The sequence below is a fragment of the Budorcas taxicolor genome, chromosome 18 (assembly GCF_023091745.1).
Source record: "Budorcas taxicolor isolate Tak-1 chromosome 18, Takin1.1, whole genome shotgun sequence".
In the NCBI taxonomy this organism is placed as follows: Eukaryota; Metazoa; Chordata; class Mammalia; order Artiodactyla; family Bovidae; genus Budorcas; species Budorcas taxicolor.
Window position 1 is genome coordinate 13,517,793 of NC_068927.1, and position 20,423 is coordinate 13,538,215.

Below are 20,423 nucleotides of genomic sequence, written 5' to 3' on the forward strand. Positions count from 1 at the left end.
CGCGATGGAGTCCTTTCCCCATCAATTTCCTACAATGGGGTTAAAAAGCTTAACTGTTTCAAGCGTTAACGATTACAGACTGGGTGCTGTAAAACTCCAGGAGCCTATGTTTTGTTCAGCTTGTGTGGCTTCATATACGAAAAGAAATCATTGCTGTGAAGAAATAAATTAGAGCCATTTGGGTAATCATGCAAGCCGATCAGGAGTCAGGACCGACTCTTGCCTGTTTAAGACAACCTTAGCACACCGGTCCCCTTTTTCTTCAGTTCTGTGGGTTTCCCATCTGTCTGGTTGAGGAGCATCACACAGTGCTCCCACTCAAGCTGCCTTCCCAACGTGTTTGTTTTTACTCTTTGACGACGAAGGTTTCCCAGGCACCAGCAGCATTATTCCCATGTGAAGAGGTGCGGCAGCTAGGGGAGCCTCCCGGCTGTGGACACCAGCATACGGCTCTCAGACACAGCTTGGCACCGGCACACCAGGCGCGGGCCTGATCCCCAGGCTGGACGATGTTAACTCAAACAGGATGAAAACTCACAAACACTCTCTTTTGGGTATAAGATCTGGGCTTTTTTTTTTTAAAGACAGTTCATATGCCTTAAAAAGTATTCTCTCCAGATTATAAAAGGTTAGTTAAAATTGTTTAATAGGAACAATCTTGGACAAGCAGAAATAGCTTTGATTTGAAGAATTATAGCCACGTACAACTGGGAAGGCTCCACAGGGTGGTCGAATGGGACGGTCTGTACCTGGTCTAGAGACTCTGCATTAGACAGGTGACTGATGGACATTCTGCCCTCTCTCAAGGCACACGCCACTTCTGAAAACTGTCAGCTTTCCACACCGGCTGTGATATTTTATTTACATTTAAAAATAACTTTTCTTCTTCAGTGTAGTGGAAATGCCCAGAGACCAGTCACTGAAACCCCTCCCTAACACAAGTGTAGAACAGCTTTATTGATCTCTGGATTTGTCCAGTCATTCCGAATGTCATCCAGGTGGTTATCAAAATCCACGAGTGTTTCGTAGGACCGGCTGTCCAGGAGCGATGCCGAGATCCTCTGGGCCTCTGGCCAGTCTTCACAGTAATCACTATGAGGTGAGACAGGAGAAGTCAGCCTCTTACTCAAAATGCGTGGCTTTTCAATAGAGTAAACAGGAAACCAGCCGCGTGCAGAGTAGTATAAAGTAAGCCAAGGGTGAACTCTAGCAAACACATCTAAACACATGAAGATGCATATAAAGGATATGAAACATGGAAGAGATAACCTTCAAATGAAATTCTGAAAAAGCTGGAGGTAGATGACTGACTGCAAATAAACCACACAAGCCTGGCTTAGGGAAAGGTGGCCTGCGATTGGGAGGGGAGATCCGTGAGTGACAGGCTGTCTCCACTGCTTGGAAACCCTATAGGCCTGTCCTCCGGGGGCTGAGGAACACCCGTGACTTCTGTATGAGGTGTGCACACTTCTCTAGAGAACATGTAGCTTAAAAACCCAGAAGCCGGGGGTCAGCTTTCCCGTGGGAGCAGCATGCCAGGATTGGCCCCAGCACACGCGGCACACGGGCCACCCCCTGGGAACAGGCACTCACTAGTGCGGGTCTCTGCAGCGCCATTTGTTTTCATGGTGTTCATACACATGGATCGTGGGGACCACACAGTCCATCGTGAATTTAGTGTTGTCTACCTGCAACGAGACAAAGGGTGCACTCGTGAACAGAGCCAGGACCTCTGTAGCAGCCTACAGGTCCCTCCCTGGGGCTCTCCCATGGGGAGGACTCCACAGGGATGGTCAGGGACGGGCTCAACACTGCCCACTATGGCAGAAACCCCGCCTCAGAGTGCACACCAACACAGCTCAGGCTCACCCCGCATCACGGGAGAGAAACACTGAGTACTTGCCTGCTTTCTCCCAAACTTGAAGCTTCCAAACGTTACGCTGCCTTCCCTCTTAGAATTCCATCTGAACTGAGAGGAACAGGGCTCCTGACATGAGCTCTGTCCCTCCCTGCTCCCTCAGCTGTGCTGGCTAACCTAATTCAATGCGTCTCAGACTTGAGTGTACACTGGAATCATCTGGAAGCTTATGGAGACATAGATTCCTAGGCCCCCAGAACCTGCATTTCCAATAGATTCCCGGGTGGTACTGATACTGTCAGCATGGGGATCCCACTTTGAGATCCACTGGAGCTGAAAGACCCCCACCTCTGGACACCGTGTGCCATGACTACAGCGGCCCTGACTCAGCAACTTGAAGCCTGCAGTTGGGAGAAGATGGCCGGAGGCGGCCACGGCCTGATGAAGTAAGTACCTGCAGAAAGGAAACCGCTCACAGACAAAGCTCCAGTCAGCAAGAGGCTGCTCAGCAGCTGTCCCCACACACAGGACTCTGGAGCGAGCGACAGTGACTCACCATGATGAGAGCCGTGTCACTGAAGCCCTCGGCGATTCTGGAGGCCACCTTTTCTGCTACCTGGTTTGGACTGCGAGAGAAGAACCAGCGAGGTTACCAAGTTTCAGCTGACACTGGGCAACACTGTCTGCCTGTGGCAGAGTAAACAGCAACGACACAAAGACCAACAGCACCAGTGAGCTACCCCCTGCGTGGGGTCACACCCGTTTAAGTAGCTTTTGGGGACTGTGATCCCGCTGCAGTGACTTGTTGAGGACCGTGTGGAGCTCAGGGCAGAGCAGGGGCCCTTGTCTTTTTGTGCTTCTTTCCCTCTGTGCAATCAGTCTCAGCTTTCTGAAGCAAGGACTGAACCAGAAAGAAACACACTATATAGTTACAACCCTTTCGTTGTGATTGAGGTGAAAAAAGCAGGCTTAATGATTTATAAAAATAAATTTAGCCAAGTCTTCCACTTTTACCTTTAAAATTGAAAATTTACAGAGGTGTGTAATTATCTGCAGCATCGTATTAAGAAAAATGAAACAAAAAACAATGTAATAGAGAAAGGGCCCCAGGGATTCTCATCCCCCAGGTCAGCCTGGAAAGCCCTTAGAGTGAAGGCAGTGCTGCACAGGGGTCTCGAGGGCTGGGGTCCTGCAGCCGCCGGCTCATCTGTCTGCACCCTCCCAAGGCTCCTCGGTCACGGCCGTGGGTGCAGCGCCTCCTGCTGCCACAGCCCCTGCACCACCCGCACAGCACGGGCTCCGGGGCCTGCACCACAGGCCTGGGTTCCAGTGTCTCTCAAGTTCAGTGCAGCAACTTGAGGGCAAGGGCCAGGAGTCCGAGGCTCAGCTCAGCACAGAGCTTGGCCTGGGGCAGGGGATTCACACCCTGGCAGCTTCCTTCGTGTAGAAGGACCAAGACTGACGCCCGCCGTGAACAGGCTCCAGCTCATCAACCCAGGGAGGCAGGAAGACTCGAAGGAGGGGCTGGTAAGAAACGCACTGAGGAGAAACCAGAGGCATGCATGGATGCAGGGGCCAAACAGTCAGAGATGTCTCGGGAAAAGCTAAAGAATCAGGAATCAGAGAACAGCTCTGCATGTCATCCACAGAGAGGCTGGCACAGAAGCCGCTCTGAGCCCACGCTGTGCTGGGGACCCTGTCGCCCTCAGTCCCGACTGGGCCCAGTCCTCTAGGATAAAACAGTTCACATCTCTGGAAGTGCTCCATTGGCTTACTGCACTATTTCCCCAAATGCTACTGAGTCCCACCACTTGCCTACACTGGGCAAGTGGACATGACTCTGGGAGGCATTTGGTCTGGGGCCCTTCACTGCATCCCCTGACTGCCTGGACACTGGAGCCCGTCAGCTCTGCCTGGCCACATGAGGAAAGCTTCAGGGTGACCCAGCTCATGCCTCTGGCTGCTCAGGGTGCCGACTCCTCTGGGACTCTCTCCATGAGATCACGTCAGGCTGGCTGCTGGCCACATCCCTTGACCAAAGGACACTGTTCTTCTCGGGGCGGGGGTGGGGGGGGTGGGAAGGGGGACACGATTTCCTGACCCGACCCATCTTCCTTCCTCAGGCAGGGCAGGTGCCAGCTTTTGTCACCAGCTCTGGGTAATTGCACCACCCTCCTTTCTCTGACATACGGTTCACACCTCTGGAGACAACCAGCTTATTAAGCCCACCTCAAATTACCCTAACGTCAGGATGTCATCAGTTTTTCTGCTAGGACATTGACGTAGAAACAAAGCAAAGATCTCAGCTTTGCTCATTAGTGAGAACCACTGTGGGGGCACTAGCTGGATAAAAGAAAATGAGACCTATTATATGGGAGAAGTAGCAAACACCATGCTTTCGTCAAAGCAGCAGACCCAAAGAACACCAAACCTAAAAGTTGCTTTTTTTTTTTTACCCCAAAAAAGAGTAGAGTTCTTGCCTGGTGCTCTGCCTTACATCAATCCCAGTTTGGGAATGCGAAGCAAGGCACAGCTGAGGGGGGGACTGAACAGGAGGCCCTTGACTGTTGCTTTTGTTTTAAGAATTCCCATTTAGCAAAATAAAGACAACACAGGACAGAATCCCAACATTCTATGAGTGTTTAGAATGACTGGTGTTTGGAATGACCTGTACCCCAGTCCTCCTAGAATACTATCAACAGCACGGAGGGGCACTGTTCCCACAGACTGCGCCCCAGTACCCCTGGAGTACTATCTACAAGCATGAGGGACTCTGTTCTGACAGATTCTCACCCGGAGCCCACTGAGGGGTTTCAAGGGGTTTTGCATGGATATACCTGGCATCCTTTACTCGTTCATTAGCTTGATAATAACCAGCAATCACGTAGCTATTATCTTTGCACCACGAATCAATCTGAAAAGAGAACAAAATTTGGGAAGAAAAGGTGAATGCTTTTCCCTTAAATATCAAGTCTCAATAAACAGAGGAACCTCCCTCCCTCAACCAAATGCTGGGACAAGACAAACAGAACTCCTGTATCCTCCTGCCTATGAGAACGAAATTGGGGAGTTTCCTGGGGGCCTTTGTTGTTTGGTCACTAAGTTGTGTCCTAGTTTTGTGACCCCCATGGACTGTAGCCCACCAGGCTCTTCTGTCCATGGGATTTCTAGGATTCTGGGCTTTCATTGCTGTGGCCCAGATTCAGTCCTTGGTTGGAGAACAGAGATCCCACCAAATTATGGTGGTGGTATGGCCACCAAAAAACAAACCCACATCAAATGGGTGTATCGGTGTTCAGGGGAAGGAAGGCCACCGCAATTAGCTTTTCCACAGTCCACAGGAGGTCAGAGAAAGCAAAGAGCGTAGGCTCCCCCTCTCTCGGAGGTGGGGTGTCTTCCCACAGAGGAGGAGCCTGCAATGGCCAGGGGGTGGGGTGGGGTGTGAGGCTGGACACTAGGAATGTCCTCCTCCCCTAGTCCCAGCAGAAGGCTCCAGCGCAGACACATAATAAATGGGTGCAGTGCCATGGGTGAGGGGGAACCAGTGTTATCCACTTTCTCTGACAAAATGAAGCACTGAGGCCCTCTGGGGCCTGAACAAGCCTTCAGATCATTAAAATCAATCCTTCACAGATAGCAAACTGAAGAGCTCAGAGAGGGTCTAAGCTTGCACAGCCAGAAAACAGAGGCAGCATGGGAATCCGAGCCTCTTTCAAAAGCAAGCCCTTCAACACTGTTATTCAGTATTCCTTGTGACACACTATGGAAACTCCTCGTGCTGGGATGTGGGGTACAGGGGAGCACGTGTATCTGCACTCACACACTTCCCTGTGGCATGCTTTTAATCGGGAGCATGGCCGCAGGTTTTGAAAGTTTTTTGTTTTACAATGCCACTCTTCTCTCATCAGATTTAGCATCCTGCAGGTCTAATGCGATTATTAAAAACAACAAAAGGTCATCCTGTTTTGCTGTAATGGAATTTTAATAATACACTGCAGGAAATTCTATTCTCAGCTTGCAAAAGAAGAGATACAATTGATCCTCAATTTTTTTTCAAAGTGAATTAACTGGTTAAAAGGGTTTCTTTTCTTTCTTTTCCCTTTTTAAACATAGCTCAATTCGTTCTTTTTTTCAAATTCTGGTTTGGGACTCCAACAGTCTCCTTTATGACTAAAAGCAGACATTACAAAATGGTCACAGTCCAAGGTTCCCTGGCTCACACGAGGATTAGAAGAGTAATTCTGGCCTCCTAAGAGCTCACAAATTACCATACTGGGTCAAAACCAAGGCTCAATGAACCAATTAGAGGTTTTGGTCATCCACCCAAGAGATGGAGGGCTATGTCTCCAAAATATTTATAATGGCTCTTTCACTCTAACTTTGAGGCAAATTATTCCACAACTACTTATATTTCATTTCTATCACCTCTTAAAAGAATGAGTCTTGGAAACTCTACTGCTGCTTACAGCAGCAAAATTCTTTCATTTCTTTCTAAATTTACCTCCACATGGTATCCAAGGGCATAGCCTAGTTCTAAAATCTGGCACTTGGTCCCATTTCCTGAACTCACACCCACCCGCTGGCCCGCCCTTTGGTGTTGCCGTCTCAGCCTTTGTTTCTGATCAAACTGGTCTCTTGAGGGCGTCCTCACGTAGGTGATCCTCACCTCTGCCCAGCTCTGCGCCCCTTGCCTGGCTCTGCGGTGTGGGCTGCTCTTACATCCAGAGTCATAACTACAGTGTCCTGAGTCTGGTACGAACACTTAGTGGCCTAACAGAGCACAGATCTGTCTCACAGGTCAGAAGCCGAAAACGAGTCCGTGGGGCTGACTTTTGGCGGAGACTCGAGGGGAGAATCTGCTCCCTGCCTTTTCCAACACGGAGAGGTCACCCATTCCTCGGGTGGTGGCTGCCTCACTCTGACCCCTGCTTCTGTGGTCAGAACTCTTTTCTCTGATTCTTGCTCTGCTGCCTCTTATGCGGACCCTTGTGATTATACTGGGTCCATCAGATAATCCAGGATAATCATCGCGTTTCAAGATCCTTAACTCAATCTTATCTGCAGTCTCTTGTTCCATGGAAGGGTCCAAGGACTCGGAGGTGGACATCTGGGGGGGGCATTTTTTTCGGTCTACCACAGCTACCTTTGATGCAAGGGTAAGACAATTATTCCCCACTGCCGCTGTCCTGCAGCAGGCTGCACCACGAGTGCGGGGTATCAGCTCCCTGACCAGACACTGAACTCAGGCCATAGCGGCGAGAGCACCAAGCCCTAACACCAGGCCATCGGGCGCTCCCACAGCAGTCTTCAGTGAGCAGTCTAAGCTGCTCCCCAGTCTTGCTCCTGGGCTGAAGGGAATGGTTTGGGATTCAGTCCCCAAGAAACACAGGGTCACCCTGTACCTGCACTCAGACAGCAGAGAAGGCATCTGACAGGATGGTGGATTCTTGTGCCAAACAAACGCATACCTCAACTGACACTTTACCTAAAGAGGGGTGAATTCCTGTACAAAACGCTCTAAAGGCCTAACCAAATTCTAGCAGAAAAATAATGTCATGACCTTAAACTTCTAGTAGAACTCTTTGCTTTTTGCTTGTTTTTCTAGCTGCATCACATGGCTTGCAGAATCTTAGTTCCCTGGCCAGGGATTGAACCTGAGGCCCCGGCAGGGAAAGCATAAAGTCCTAACTACTGGACCTCAGGGAACTCCTAGTAGAACTCTTTGAAGAGGCTGCTCCCAAAGTGAACCAGGTCACAAAAGCCTGGGCTTGGCTTTCGAAACCTTTCAATGATTCAAATAAGAACCACCAAGTGAAGTCTGGATGCCTGTGATGGGCATGCACAGCCTGTCCACTGTCCAGAGAGACACCAGTGGCCACGAGTTGATGACTATAGAACCAGCCATCAGAGTCCACAGAAGTAGCGAACACAAGCTTCAGTGGAACCAGACATCATCAGTGAGTGACGGAGCATAGGAGAGCCGGTGTGTTGGAGGAGGCAAGCAGTATGGACAGTCGGCCGAGTAGGGATGGGGCAGGTGGCTCCTGAGGGGTTTCAGAATCCTGCAGTCAGCCCAAACAGCTTGTTAACAAAAAGCCCAAGTGGATTTAAGTGGCAGATTATACAGTAGGCAATTCGCACCCTCCAAGTGGGGCAGGACAAAGCAAAAGAGCTGAGAAGCTGTCTGAACTCTGTTCTCAGTGAATTCGTTTCTGCTGCTTTGGTGTCCTGTGATGCATCTTGTGAACAATCAAAATGAAAACGTTCACGATGGCACTCTGATACCTGGCAAGTGACTTTGATACAAGGTCCAAATCCTGCATTCAATTATGCAGTTTCCTTTACTTTTCAGACGGAAAGAAGGACACTATCACCTTGGCACAAGCCGCCACCCTCTGTTCACGTCTTTCAGGCCTGCTCCCTTGCAGACATGCAGAACTACTACAGGCTCCGGGCGCACTCATCCATTCCCAGCTAGGCTGGACAAAGGAAGCAGCTTCTCTCGGCAAGCTTGCTAGCGTCTGCGTGAGCGAGGCACTGCATGCACTTCCGTGACGATAGCCACAAAGCAGGCAAGGCAGGGAGCTGCTAAGTAAGTCACCCCAAGGGAGGCTGCTGCTCCCAGGCTGGTCACTTACAAGCTAGGTGTCTGGGAGCCTCCCTGTCTGCAGCAACACCCAGGCCCTGGAGTCTAAAACTAGAGGGGCTGCCTAGTTTCATGGAGAAGAAAAAGATCCTCAAATCAGCAGCTGATTCTTCCACGAGGAGGAGCCGGCTTTGGAGGAAGAGCGCTGGAGATGAGGGGCCTGGGAACAGAGAGCGAAGGTCACGGGAAGAACTGAAAGGAGAGCCCAGAGCAGCCAGCTCCCCCTCCCAGGAGGAAGTAGGGGGCTGCGCTGAGAGCCAGAGGGGTGGTAGCCTGTGCAGATGAGCACAGGGAAAGCACACATAGGGGCAGCAGAAGGAATTCCAGGCCCAAGTCAAACGAGGAAGTCATCAGAGCAGAAGGTACCAACAAGCAGCTCCCAGCACTAGGAAACCACAGTGAGGGGTGTGTGTGTGGGGAGCGGGGAGGACAAAGAGGGCTTAGGGAAACAGCAGCTTTATGCTAATTTCCCTACTGACATTTTATGGATTTTTGCTATTAGAAATAATTCCATCACTACTTACGTCAAAGGGTTGTAAGGATAAATTAAGATAACAGGCCTAAGTACTTAAAAAAAAAATAGAAAGTACCCAGAAATGCAAGGATTTTTTTTTTAATGGAAAATTATAATGAAAAGCCTTACAAAGGAATTTGATGCTACCCTTTGATGGACAGCATATCAAATCAGTCTTTCCCACTTATCAAAAATAACCCAATACAAAACTCCCTGAATAGAAACAAGCCATCAGAATTAGGCCTCATTTATAGTTTTATGGATTTAGATGCTTTATTAGAACATTTTCTACAGCTGATAAACTATGGCTGAGATTTTTCATTGCCTTCAGGTTATAAAGCTGCTAAGACAAAATCTGAATGATATAAACTTAAATATCTTAACAGTAACACAAAAACTTGTAGATGGTTTCAAATGGCAATTTTTTCTTTGTAACTTTATTTTGAAAGTTATTTAATTTGTACTCAATTGCCATTGTTCTCCTACTTGTCAAATGCTGAGTCTATGATTCAAAGTTTGGATCAATATAAGAAAAGTGAGCACAAACCACCATACTGCTTGGCAGGACAGACATTCAGACAGTTTCTACTGTCTGAAAAGAAGCTAAGTGCAGAAAACCTAGTTTGCACGTACTTCTGTTGGACAGCAGACTCCAACCCTGAAGGGCACATTTGGGGACACACTGGAAGGTGCGCCTGGAGTCTAGGTGCAGTGGTGCAGAGTGAGCAGTGTCCCTGAATGATTTCTACAATGAATCTGTCCACTGCTCACCTCTCTCTCTGTCTGGTCGCTTTATACTCTGCCTTCTAGCTCATCTCTAAAAGTCCCCCCCCCTCGGTTTTCACCTGGTCCCTCTGTCCCCCTCCTCCAGCCTTGCCCCTTGGGTGACTACTTGCATGTCCCTTTCTCTGGGCAGCCTGCCCTCCCTGACTCTGCCAGCCTGGGTCAGCGGACCCCTCCCCACTTTCTGCTTGACCCCCTCATATGGCATTTACTCTTCAGTACTGTACTTGTCTACCTGGTACAAGTTCAACTGCTACACACGTACTGTATTTGATCCATAGCAATATCCTTCCCCCTAGCCACAGGCTTGGCTCTACTGGAGAGCTGGATAACCCTGCATTAACACTACTGGTCAGTTGAGTTCCCTGCGAGTGACTGCACTTCACATATCCAATCACCACACAGTTATGTTGATAGAATAATCAAGACAGGGAGCTGAAAAGAGTTGCATTAAAACAGACACACGCAAACCCCGGGAACACACTGATACCAAAAGCACATTTCTTCAGGAGTTAAAATGGTTGATTCTATACACATCATCTACCTTCTATCTATGTTCTGCCCCACGATGATAGGGAAAAATTCACACAATGACTCAGTTTAACAGGTACTCAAAGATGAGCCCACTAAGCTTAGGCAAGCACCACTAGTCTAAAGACATGTCCTGCTTATCAAGAATTTACATGGGTGTCATAATTAGCTATTTACAAAATGGATTCATTTCACTTGTTGGGATGTAGAGAAAAAGGATTTCTACTACTTTTCTCAAACTTAACTACTCTTTGCATGAATCAACTAATTCTCTTTTAGTATCACAGTTCATACATATTCGGAAAACTACCTCAATCCAGGCAGGTCTGAGCCTACTCCTCCCTAAGGTTTTAACTCCAATTTACAGGTGGTCTTTTTCCCTTCACCGGTCACCATACCTCAGCAACTACGGCCTAGAATTCAATAACCAGTCGGTCTGTTCCTATGCCACACCTTTTCCCACTGTACTGCAAATAGATCAATCGTGAGCAGACCCACAGAAGTGTGCGGGCTGGAAGGCAAGTCTGCTCTGGCTTTCAAATTCCACACAGTCTTTAGCTTTTAAAATCACGGGTGCATTCCAGATGTCACTAAGGAAGACAGACAAGCTCTTGTTCACGGAGCGCTCGACGCCGCCTTTCTAACCGTAGGTCCACCCTTGGTGTCCTGGGGCAGTAACGGTTAGAACCGCGCCTTCACACCTACGGCAGACACGGATCCGGCCCCGCGACGGGGCGCGCGAGCCCGACGGCAACGTCCAAACTCCCCGAGACTCAAAATTCCAAATACAGACGCTCGGTTAACAGCGGCTTGTCTCTGTAAGGTCTACTTGTGTGAGAAAATCGGTGCCTTTTCCGTCGCCTAAAGCGTTCTAAAAACACCCGGGACGACTAAGGTCGACCCCTTCGCCGCTGCAACGACGAGGTGCCTGCCATCTGCGGGGCGTTTGCTAAGTGCGTGCGGACAAAGACTAACGCGCCCTCGCGGGTCGTCCGTTCACGGTCACGGCGAACTCGGCGGTGCTGGGTCCCCAGACTCCGGCTGGACCACCCTGACCTTCTAGCCGGGACGGCTCGGAAGCTGACTGTCAACCCGTCTCCTGTCCCGCTAACTGAGGCAAGCCCCTTCCCGCGCTTACCAGGGTGAGGGCCACCTCCAGCATGGGGGCGAGGGCCAGGGTGCCGTGGAAGAGGGGGATACAGTCCACGAAGAGGGTGTGGTGGGCGCCCGGGCCGCCCAGGGGCAGGTGCTCCTTGCGCGGCTTCTGCTTCTCGGCCACGAGCAGTCCGTTGACGGCGCAGTGCGGGTACTTCGCGCCGTGCAGCACCATCTTGCAGTAGGCCTGGGTGGTCAGCTTCACCCCGGGCATGCTGAGCCCGGGAGGGCCCCGGAGGCGCGGCGCCGGCCGAGGCCTGGATCCGCTGCCTGGCCGCGCGGCGCCTCAGGGGAGAAGCAGGGCGAGGCGGCGGCTCCCTGGCGCGGCCCCGCGGCTGGCGAGGGCCCCTCACGGGCCCAGCCCCGCTCAAGCTCCGCTCCTCAGATGCTGGCTAACCACCCGGGGGAGGCCGACGCGGCCACCTTAAGACTCCACTCGCGCTTTTCGCCGGGCGCCGCCGGAAAGCGGACGTCCAGTGGCAGCCGGAAAGCCGCCTAGTCCGGCGTTTTACGACGTTCGCTGCTCGACCTACTTCCGGTCCTGTGACCTCTCGCGCGGTCGGGCGCGGGGTGGAGTCCTCCTCCATCCCGTGGTGCTCCGCGGCTCGGCCTCGCTCTCTTCCGGTCGCGGGCAGCCGAGCCGTAGAGGGCGGTCGCGGCGGGCACGGTGGGCAGCGGCTGGTCGGTGGCAGCAGGTGAGGCGGGCGGTGGCCGGTCCGCGCCGCGAGGCTGAGGAGGGTCGACCCCCGGGAACCCTCGGGCCTGCGTGCCCGCGGCTGGGCGCCCACAGGGAATTGACGACTGGGCCTCCTGTCCCGGTGACATTGAGGCCGGCCCTTGGGGGCTCCGGGCTCGGGAGCCGCCTGGTCGCTGCTTGTATGACGCCTGGAAGCATCCGGCCGGTCTCCACCTGTCCTTCCGCAACCGCGAGCTGGTTGCGGCTCTGACCTTGGAGTGTCCGCTGGCCGAGGGCGGGGGCCTGAGGGCAGGTCGCCTCGCGGGCTCCCGGACGCCCCTCCCGACGGTGCTGCACCACCGCCCAGGGTGTAACGGGGCTCTGAGGGAGGCGCCCCGCTTCCCCGCCTGGTAGACGCTCGGCACTCGCTCAGGCGCTGGCCAGGCAGGGGAGAAGACACGGGAAACCGAGGCGAGTTCGCCCCTGACGTCATGCTTCTGTTTATTCTGCCTCTAGTGGGCTGCTTTCTGAATGCGTTCGGGATCTTTTCCATCGTCAGCAGCCCCCTGAAAGGTCCAGTTTTAAGGGAGGGGCAAATAGGGGAGCTGGGCCTGACCCTGAAAAGGCCCACGTGAGAGGTGTGTCATCCCGGTCATTCGTTGTCCTGCAGGGATTGAAAGTGAATCAGGCCGCCTTTGCATCCATTCCCCTTCATTTCCCCTTCTAAGCCGGGGCACGTATTCATTACTAGGTCTGTAACCAAGTAATGAATGCGGTGCGTGTGTCTTAGTTACTTTAAACTGTTTACCTTTTCCCTCTAGACGGTGGAGCCCATTACTGGCAGCACATTCTAGCTTTTCCAGTCTCCTTATTTTTTTTCTCTCTTTGCTTTTTAAGAAAGCTGATTTTTAAAAAAACAAAGATTAAAAAAAAAAAAAAAGCCAAACCCCTTAAACAAACCAGTTTTCTACCAGTTGCCTTAAGTGTATATATATGGCAGTTGGTTTATAAGGAAGCTCCATTGAAACATGTTGTCTGCTGAGGAAAAAAAAAAAAAACCCTCACCCTAGGTTATTTTAAAAGTTTACGATCAGTAATGAAGAACCAGTCACTTATATTGGGGAGAAGAAGAAAAAAAGGAATTGCATTAATTTGCAGAATGCACTGGGGGCAGAAAGAATCATTCCTAATAGGTGCTTACATTTGTTCATAGTGAAGGTATGTTTATTTTTCAGAATGTTGGCGACCAGAGTATTTAGCCTGATTGGCAGGCGTGCAATTTCCACCTCGGTGTGTGTTCGGGCCCATGGTAAGTGTAATCTTTCTTTTTGCTCTGCTGCTGGTAAGGCCCTGTGCTAGTTTCAAATGTGGAGAGCTTTGATCCTGGTCACGTTTTGTTAAGGAATTTGAAGGGAGATACATACAGTTTAATGGTGCCTAGTTCTAGATTAAAGAGTTTTAATGACTTCTAGTTTGAGTCTTAGCTTATACTGATATTTTCTCCTCTTTCCTTCCCTTCCCATGTTTTCAGGTTCAAGTTCCACACCTTTTAAGAGATCCACACTATACCCGACTTTACCGTCCCATACCCCCCACCGACCCCCACCCCCACCATCTAGCCACTTACCTTGAATGTTGTTTAAATTATTGGAACAGCAGAAGGGAAGGAACTTGGACTGGGTTTAATCTCATTTCTGCCTTATCCTTGCTGCTCAAGTTTAGGAGCCTGTTCTCTCACCTGAAATGTACTTAAAGAACCTAGTTCAGAGCCTGGCACATAACAAGTTGAGTTTTGCTTTTATCAAGCATCTTCTTTGTAGCTGTCAGTGTTAGACACTTAGAATAAAGGAATATGAGACGTGGAATTACTCGAGAGTCCCAGCAGTCTGGAGAGGAAAGATGCATGTAGGCAGTGTTTCAGTGAGAGATAGGCTCCCAGGAGAAGCATTTAGCCCGGCCTGAGGTATGGGGAGGGGCTTCTGGAGGGGAGGCCTTGCTCTGCTGAAGGGGTTGTGGGTTCTCTCACACTCAGGAGGGGAATGGCATTCCAGGCAGAGGGAAAGCAAGCAGGAGGAGGCAGTGCGAGCCACTGTGCCAGATTGCGTTCCTGATTGTGTTCCTGGGGAGTCAAGCGCAAGGCTTGCGTGATGGGCGACGCAGTGAAGAGCAAGACTCACGTATCCAGGGACTCAGGAGCTTTTGTCTGAGCTGCTCTATGTGTGATTTTTTTTCCCTTGATGTTGTGTCCTTTAATTGGTGATACTTTGGTGTTGCATTTCTGTATGTCCTTTATATTGCTCAGGATAACAGACTCTAAAACAGATAATTTTAGTAAAAGCATTATTGAAATGTTATTTAAATGAGTAGATAATAAAAAATTTAGTTGTTAATACATACAGAAAGAAACACTCCTTCACTAAAAGTCTAGAAAGTCACTTAGGTCAAAGATTACCTTTTGTTTCCATTTTGGTTTTGCTAATGTGTTTCCTTAGCTCTTTGTTTAGTTTAGTTTGAAGTATAATTGACAGAAAGGAAAGTTTATCTTTTCTAGGTGTTACATTCTATGGATTTTGATAAACTCACTCAATTGTGTGACTGACTTCAGTCAGGACATGCAACACTTCCATCACCCCTCAAGGTCCCTTCCTGTCCCTTTGGTCGTGCTGATCTTCTGTGAAAAGGCAACTTGTGTCTCCTTCAGGGGCACTGACCAGGGCTTATTCTTAGGTATTGCTTTTGGCAGAGGAAGTCCGATCTAGTTAGTCCCTTCTTGAAGCCATCCGCTGGCTCCTCATGCCTGGAGTAACATCAGCCCCCGGCCTCACTGGCCTCCTCACGGCAGACTCACAAAGGCAGAGAGCAGCCCAGACCAGCCCTCCCCCGTGGCTCGCTCCCTGCCCCACTGCTGTGTGTTTCTCGGATGCGCCAGGCCGGCTCCTCCTGCCTCAGCTCCAGAGGTGTAGATGATGCTTCCTTCGAGTCGTCACCCTCTGTTCAGGTGTCATTTTACAGGAAAATAGGTCCTGCCTCACCCTGTGTGCTTCCTGAGAGGCTGTGGGTTTGCGGGTAGTTTGAGGGGTGTTTGCCTCTTTGAGCGCGAGCTTTTGGAAGCAGGGACCTGCCGGGCTTACTCATTGCCGCCTCTCGAGCACACGGTAGGCGGGTGGAGGAAGCTGCTGTCTCTCAGACGAGTCTCGTCCTTTCATTCTAGAGTTGTGGTCATATAAGTCGTACATGAAGTGGTTCTCCACATAGAATAGCCATTGGGAGCCCCCCCCGGCAGCTCAGGTGTTCGTGTGGCGACAAGTCGGATTGAGACGGGAGCTCAGATTCACTGGATTTCCTCTGCGGAGGCCCCCATATCTATCCAGATCGAGGATAGAAATGATAAAACCTTCACTAGGATGCAAAATCTTTGCTTTTCTCTCCTTTTGAAAGGAATGTTTGGTGTGTTAACATTTATGTGACTGTGTGGAGGGGTCCTCCCCCACCCTTCCCATTTACTAGGAAACCAGGCCAAAAGTCCTGAAGAGCCCTTGGCAGCGGTGAGGTCACGAATTAGTCATTCTTGTTCTAGAAAATGCAATTTTATGCTTAGGATGCTTCAAGGCTATAAGCATTTGCATCTTGGTAACAGTCTTATTAAGATCTATTTCCCATAACGCCCTGCCGCATTGAAGGCTACACTTCAGCAGTTTTCAGTGCATTTCTGCGTTGTGCCATCATCCTGTAATCAACTTGAGAACATTCTCAACACCCTAATTAACATCTATTTTTAATAACTTGTGTAAGCTGAGTGCTTTTTAGTCCACTCATCATTTTAATAGTGTCTTAGAGTTTTAAAATTGGAAAGTTTTAAATGAAAACTTTTAAAATGAAAATTACAGCCATTTTCATCTCAGTCTCTTTGGGATAAGGTTGGGTATGAATATATGAGTGTGCTAGTCATCGGCAAGGCACCGGTGAGCATTTGGAGAATTTTTACTGCTTTGTTTAAGATCCAAGGTTTTCTTTCACTGTTGTTAACATGGTTTGGGAGATTTCAATCATTCAGACTAAGCTAATGGAGGTGAAGCATTTTTGTAGGACTTTATACCTCCAGATTCGTGCCGAACACAGAATTTCCTTGCAAATACAGGGTAGAATCAAACAGCTTTTTGCTGAGGGAAAACCTTAAAGTTTAAGATACTCGTTTTTTCCCTGCTATATGAACTTTTCCCCTTTTTACTAGAGTAATACATTGGGTACACACCAATTTGAAGGTGCTGAAATTTTTATCTTTTTGGGCAGAAGTCTCCATTTCATCCCTGCTTTCCACTGATGACAGCTTGGGTTTAACTTGTGTTTAGTGGCATATTCATGTGAGTATCTACACATAACTCAGGTTCTTAAAAAGAAAATATAACCCCAATGGTATTCTGTGATTTGGTGTGTACACAACTCTCGTCCCATTTTGAGCTAGAACGGTACTTGCCATACGGTAGGCACTCTGTAAACCTCTGTTGAACAAGCCAGTGGCTCCATGATGCACATTTCTAAGGTTATTTGCTGCTCTGCTGTATTAAGCAGTGCCACAGTAGCCATCTTTCCATGTCTTTCTTTCTGAACTTTGAACCCTTGTTTCTTTTATGAGTTTTATATTGTTCTTCCCCGTTAGTTGGAGTTCCTTGTGGAAGGGCCTCCATTTACTCCAGGCTCCGGTTAGTCCAGGGAGCCTGAGTAGCTGTCCAACCTCTGGGTGAACCCTGGTAGTTCAGGATGTGCCCTCCCGTTCGCAGTGCCCCGGCAGGCTTCTGTGATGAAGAGCGCTGCTGTTACCATCTACCCTCCGTCCTCACCTGCTCTCAGGGCCACATGGGGCGAGCCTGCTCCCCATGTCACGTGACCGTCCTGCAGTTGTTGGGAATGGGGGCCACAGCCCCTAGGATGACTGAGGTTTTCAGGGTGCACATATCTGGACTGGCTTCAGTTCTTAGAAGTACCGCCTTGTTTGTAACGGAACCTACATGAATTTCAAATATTTGTCGAACGTGTTTTTTAGGAAGTGTTGTAAAGAGTGAAGATTATGCTCTCCCGAGTTATGTGGACCGGCGTGACTACCCCTTGCCCGATGTGGCCCACGTCAAGAACCTGTCTGCCAGCCAGAAGGCCTTGAAGGAGAAGGAGAAGGCTTCCTGGAGCAGCCTCTCCATCGATGAGAAAGTTGAACGTGGGTATTGAAGGCACCACAGGCAGCCTGCGTTGGGCAAGAATTCTGGTTCTGGGCTGGGCCCAGAGACCATTGTGCTGGGGAGGGTGGGGGTGCTGTGCGTCTGTGGGGCTGTCCAGGGCCTCAGCTCTGCCAGCTGGCTGAACCCCCTCCCAGGCGCCTCTGTCCATACTCGTGGGCTCCAGCCTCCAGGAGGAGCAGGAGCCGGGGTGCAGAGCCACCGAGTGGAACTCAGGATGGTTTACATGTGTGAGCAGCTCCTTGGCCCCTCCACTCACTGGGGCTGGGTGTGCTAAGTACTGATGGAAGATCGCTGACATACCGTCAGGAAGAGGGCACATTACACGGACCCCGTGCCTTCCTCTAAATGAGGAATTTCAGGGTTTCCGTGCACCTCCTCCTTCCCTTCTCCGCCTGCCCCCCCTTGCCCCACCGAGTGTGAGGGGTGTGTCGGGGCCTGAAGCCTGTGGTGTTCCTCACGCCATGCTTCACTGCACCCCCCACCCCCACCCCGGGTTGGGGAGCTCTACCTCGAGGTGGGCCTCTCTGCCTGCAGCACGGTCCTTTCTGTCCTCAGTGTACCGCCTTAAGTTCAAGGAGAGCTTTGCTGAGATGAACAGGAGCACAAACGAGTGGAAGACGGTGGTGGGCGCGGCCATGTTCTTCATCGGCTTCACCGCGCTCCTCCTCATCTGGGAGAAGCACTATGGTGAGTGGGGCGGGGCCGTCACACAGACAGGCATTGTCATCTGGGCTCCATCCTGGAGTGTTCACCAGCTTTGGGAGGCTGGCTCGCGTGAACTGAAGTGGTATGGCCCGCCATGCTTGGTTGTCCAGCCCAGCACGTTTCCAGTACCTCATCTGCTTGGCAGTTAGGTGTCAAGGAGAAGGTGTGGTGGAAGTTAGAGTGAGGAGGAGGACGCTCTTACCATTGGGGGCTGTTTGGGCTGCAGGGACTGCAGCTCAAGTCACCGGAGGTCTGGGTCTTCAGACCTAGCAGTTTCTGCTTGGCCGGCGGCGGGGCTGCCTGCTGGTTCTGGTGCTGCTGTTCTGCGTTCTCTGTTCTGTGGGGTAGGTTGGCCCGTTCTGCGTGTGGACGTGGGTCGGTGACAGGCCTGTGACCATCCGCTCTTCGTGAGTCACCTTTGGTTGGGCTCCACGCTCGCCAGTGTACCTGCTGTCTGTGTCCGGCACAGGAGACATTTTGCTGTAGTGTTGTGTTTTTGTGTTCACTGTTAAAAACCAGGGTGTAATTTGGAAGTACCAAGTTGTCAGTGTGCAGAGTTTAAAACCAGCATGTTTGTGTGGTGTGGGTGTCGAGTGGCCAGTGACGGTGCTGATCAAGTTGCTAGTGCGATGGGGAAGACTCAGCTGTGTGACGTGTAGGCTTAGAAACACCTTGTCAAGACAGTGTCGCCTCACGCCGTTGTTTTGGACTGCAGTGTATGGCCCCATCCCGCACACCTTTGAAGAGGAGTGGGTGGCCAAGCAGACCAAGAGGATGCTCGACATGAAGGTGGCCCCCGTCCAGGGCTTCTCGGCCAAGTGGGACTACGACAAGAACGAGTGGAAGAAGTGAGGCCCCGCGGCTCCCGAGTCTGCACCTCGCCTGTCCGGGCGCCGCCACGCAGCTCCGCATGTCCACTGGGAGCGCCGTGCTGCAGCACCAGTGCTAATAAACGCGCAGTTTACGTGAAGGCCTCGTGGTTGCTCTCTGACGGTAACTGAATGAAGTGCAGCAGCACTGGGCGTGCGGGGGTTTCTCCCAAGTGTCTGTCAGTAGTCAGTACGTTTTGGGTGTAAGAGAACTGGCAAAAACAAAGTGTATGAGGACTAGCAAGTGAAAACTAAAATATAGAGGCCTTGGCAAGACGTCTTTATGAGTAGAATCCCATTACAGTAGCCTGTAGATGTCCCTGTGGTCGCTTTTCTCCTGGAACTGTCCCCTTCAGATTGTTGGTGCTGGTTGGAGTGTGTGACCACGAGGTTGGAAAGGGCAGGCCGGGTTCTGCATCTCCTGCCTGATTTCCTGGCTGCTCTCCACCTTTTTATCTAAGAAGCTACACGCCAATGCCAGGCATCCCGCCCCGGCCCCCCGGCAGGCAGGCTCCCCGTGGGGGCTCCTCCTGCCGTCCTGTGCTTCTCCCGCTCACTCTAAAGTCCATTCCCCTCCCTGGTCCCTGGGGCCCCTGCAGGGGGTGAGGTGCAGAACAGATCCCAGAACACAAGCTGCATGATGGGGGCTGCCGGATAGCCGGTGCAGAGGGGTCTCCCAGCAGCACTGGTGCAGGGGCAGGCGGGCGGGTGGGGGAGGAGCTGTAACTGGAGGGGAATTGGGCCCTAGAGCTCACACGGGGGAGTGAGATGGAAAGATGGCCATAGGTAGGCTCATGGAGGAGCAGGTGTAACTGGAGCCCCTGACTAGTGTCTTCTGGCTTGTTCTCAGAGGGCCGGCTGACCCCCTCCCCCCATCTCCCCCAGGCCCTCTGGTGGGAGAGGAAGTGCTGGAGCGGCAGGGCGCAAGTCTGGCTGTGAGGACCAGGGGGCTCTGGGTGGTTCGGGCCTCCCTCTGGGCGATGCTGTTTTCAACTCCTTTCCGGGGAGGCCTCCTGTTACAGGACTGACCTGGCCCACCATGTGGCTCTTCTGACCCTTGAGTGCCCCTGGTGGGGCACCTGCCCTGCCCAGGTGCTTGCTGTCTCCTCAGAATGACCCCAAGAGGGAGGGGACCTTCCCACGTTAGAAGTTGGCTAGGGACCGAGGGTGCTGCCCGAGTAGGGATGGGGGGTGCAGAGACTGGCCCCCAGACTCTGCCTCTTCCCTCTGGTGGCTCCACACAGTCTCCCTGGGCCTGGGCTTCCCCTGAACAGGTAGGAAGCACTCCTGCACCTGCTGAGCGGATTACCACCTGCACCTCGGTGTCAGACTCCAAGACGTGACTGGTCTCTTCTCTCTGTCCTTCAAAAAAAATCCCTTTATTTCCATTTTAGTAGGGATTCAAGAGGAAGCAGAATGAATGCTCAACCCCTCCATCTTGAAGCTGGAGGTCTG

At 51.2% G+C, this 20,423-nt stretch overlaps 2 protein-coding genes across 2 annotated transcripts; one reads left to right on the forward strand and one right to left on the reverse strand.

The window, feature by feature from the left end:
* Positions 1 to 575: 575 nt before the first annotated feature.
* EMC8 (ER membrane protein complex subunit 8) lies at positions 576 to 11,931 on the reverse strand. The gene is made up of 5 exons (XM_052656270.1): positions 11,471 to 11,931; positions 4,696 to 4,772; positions 2,415 to 2,484; positions 1,594 to 1,688; positions 576 to 1,092 (listed from the first exon to the last, which is right to left on the reverse strand). The coding sequence occupies exons 1-5, from the start codon at positions 11,699 to 11,701 to the stop codon at positions 933 to 935; spliced, it is 633 nt and encodes a 210-aa protein (XP_052512230.1). The 5' UTR covers positions 11,702 to 11,931; the 3' UTR covers positions 576 to 932.
* A 121-nt stretch (positions 11,932 to 12,052) lies between these two features.
* LOC128063106 (cytochrome c oxidase subunit 4 isoform 1, mitochondrial) lies at positions 12,053 to 19,069 on the forward strand. Its single transcript, XM_052655690.1, has 5 exons — positions 12,053 to 12,182; positions 13,399 to 13,472; positions 17,205 to 17,372; positions 17,950 to 18,081; positions 18,815 to 19,069. The coding sequence occupies exons 2-5, from the start codon at positions 13,400 to 13,402 to the stop codon at positions 18,949 to 18,951; spliced, it is 510 nt and encodes a 169-aa protein (XP_052511650.1). The 5' UTR covers positions 12,053 to 12,182; position 13,399; the 3' UTR covers positions 18,952 to 19,069.
* The last annotated feature ends 1,354 nt before the right edge of the window (positions 19,070 to 20,423 follow it).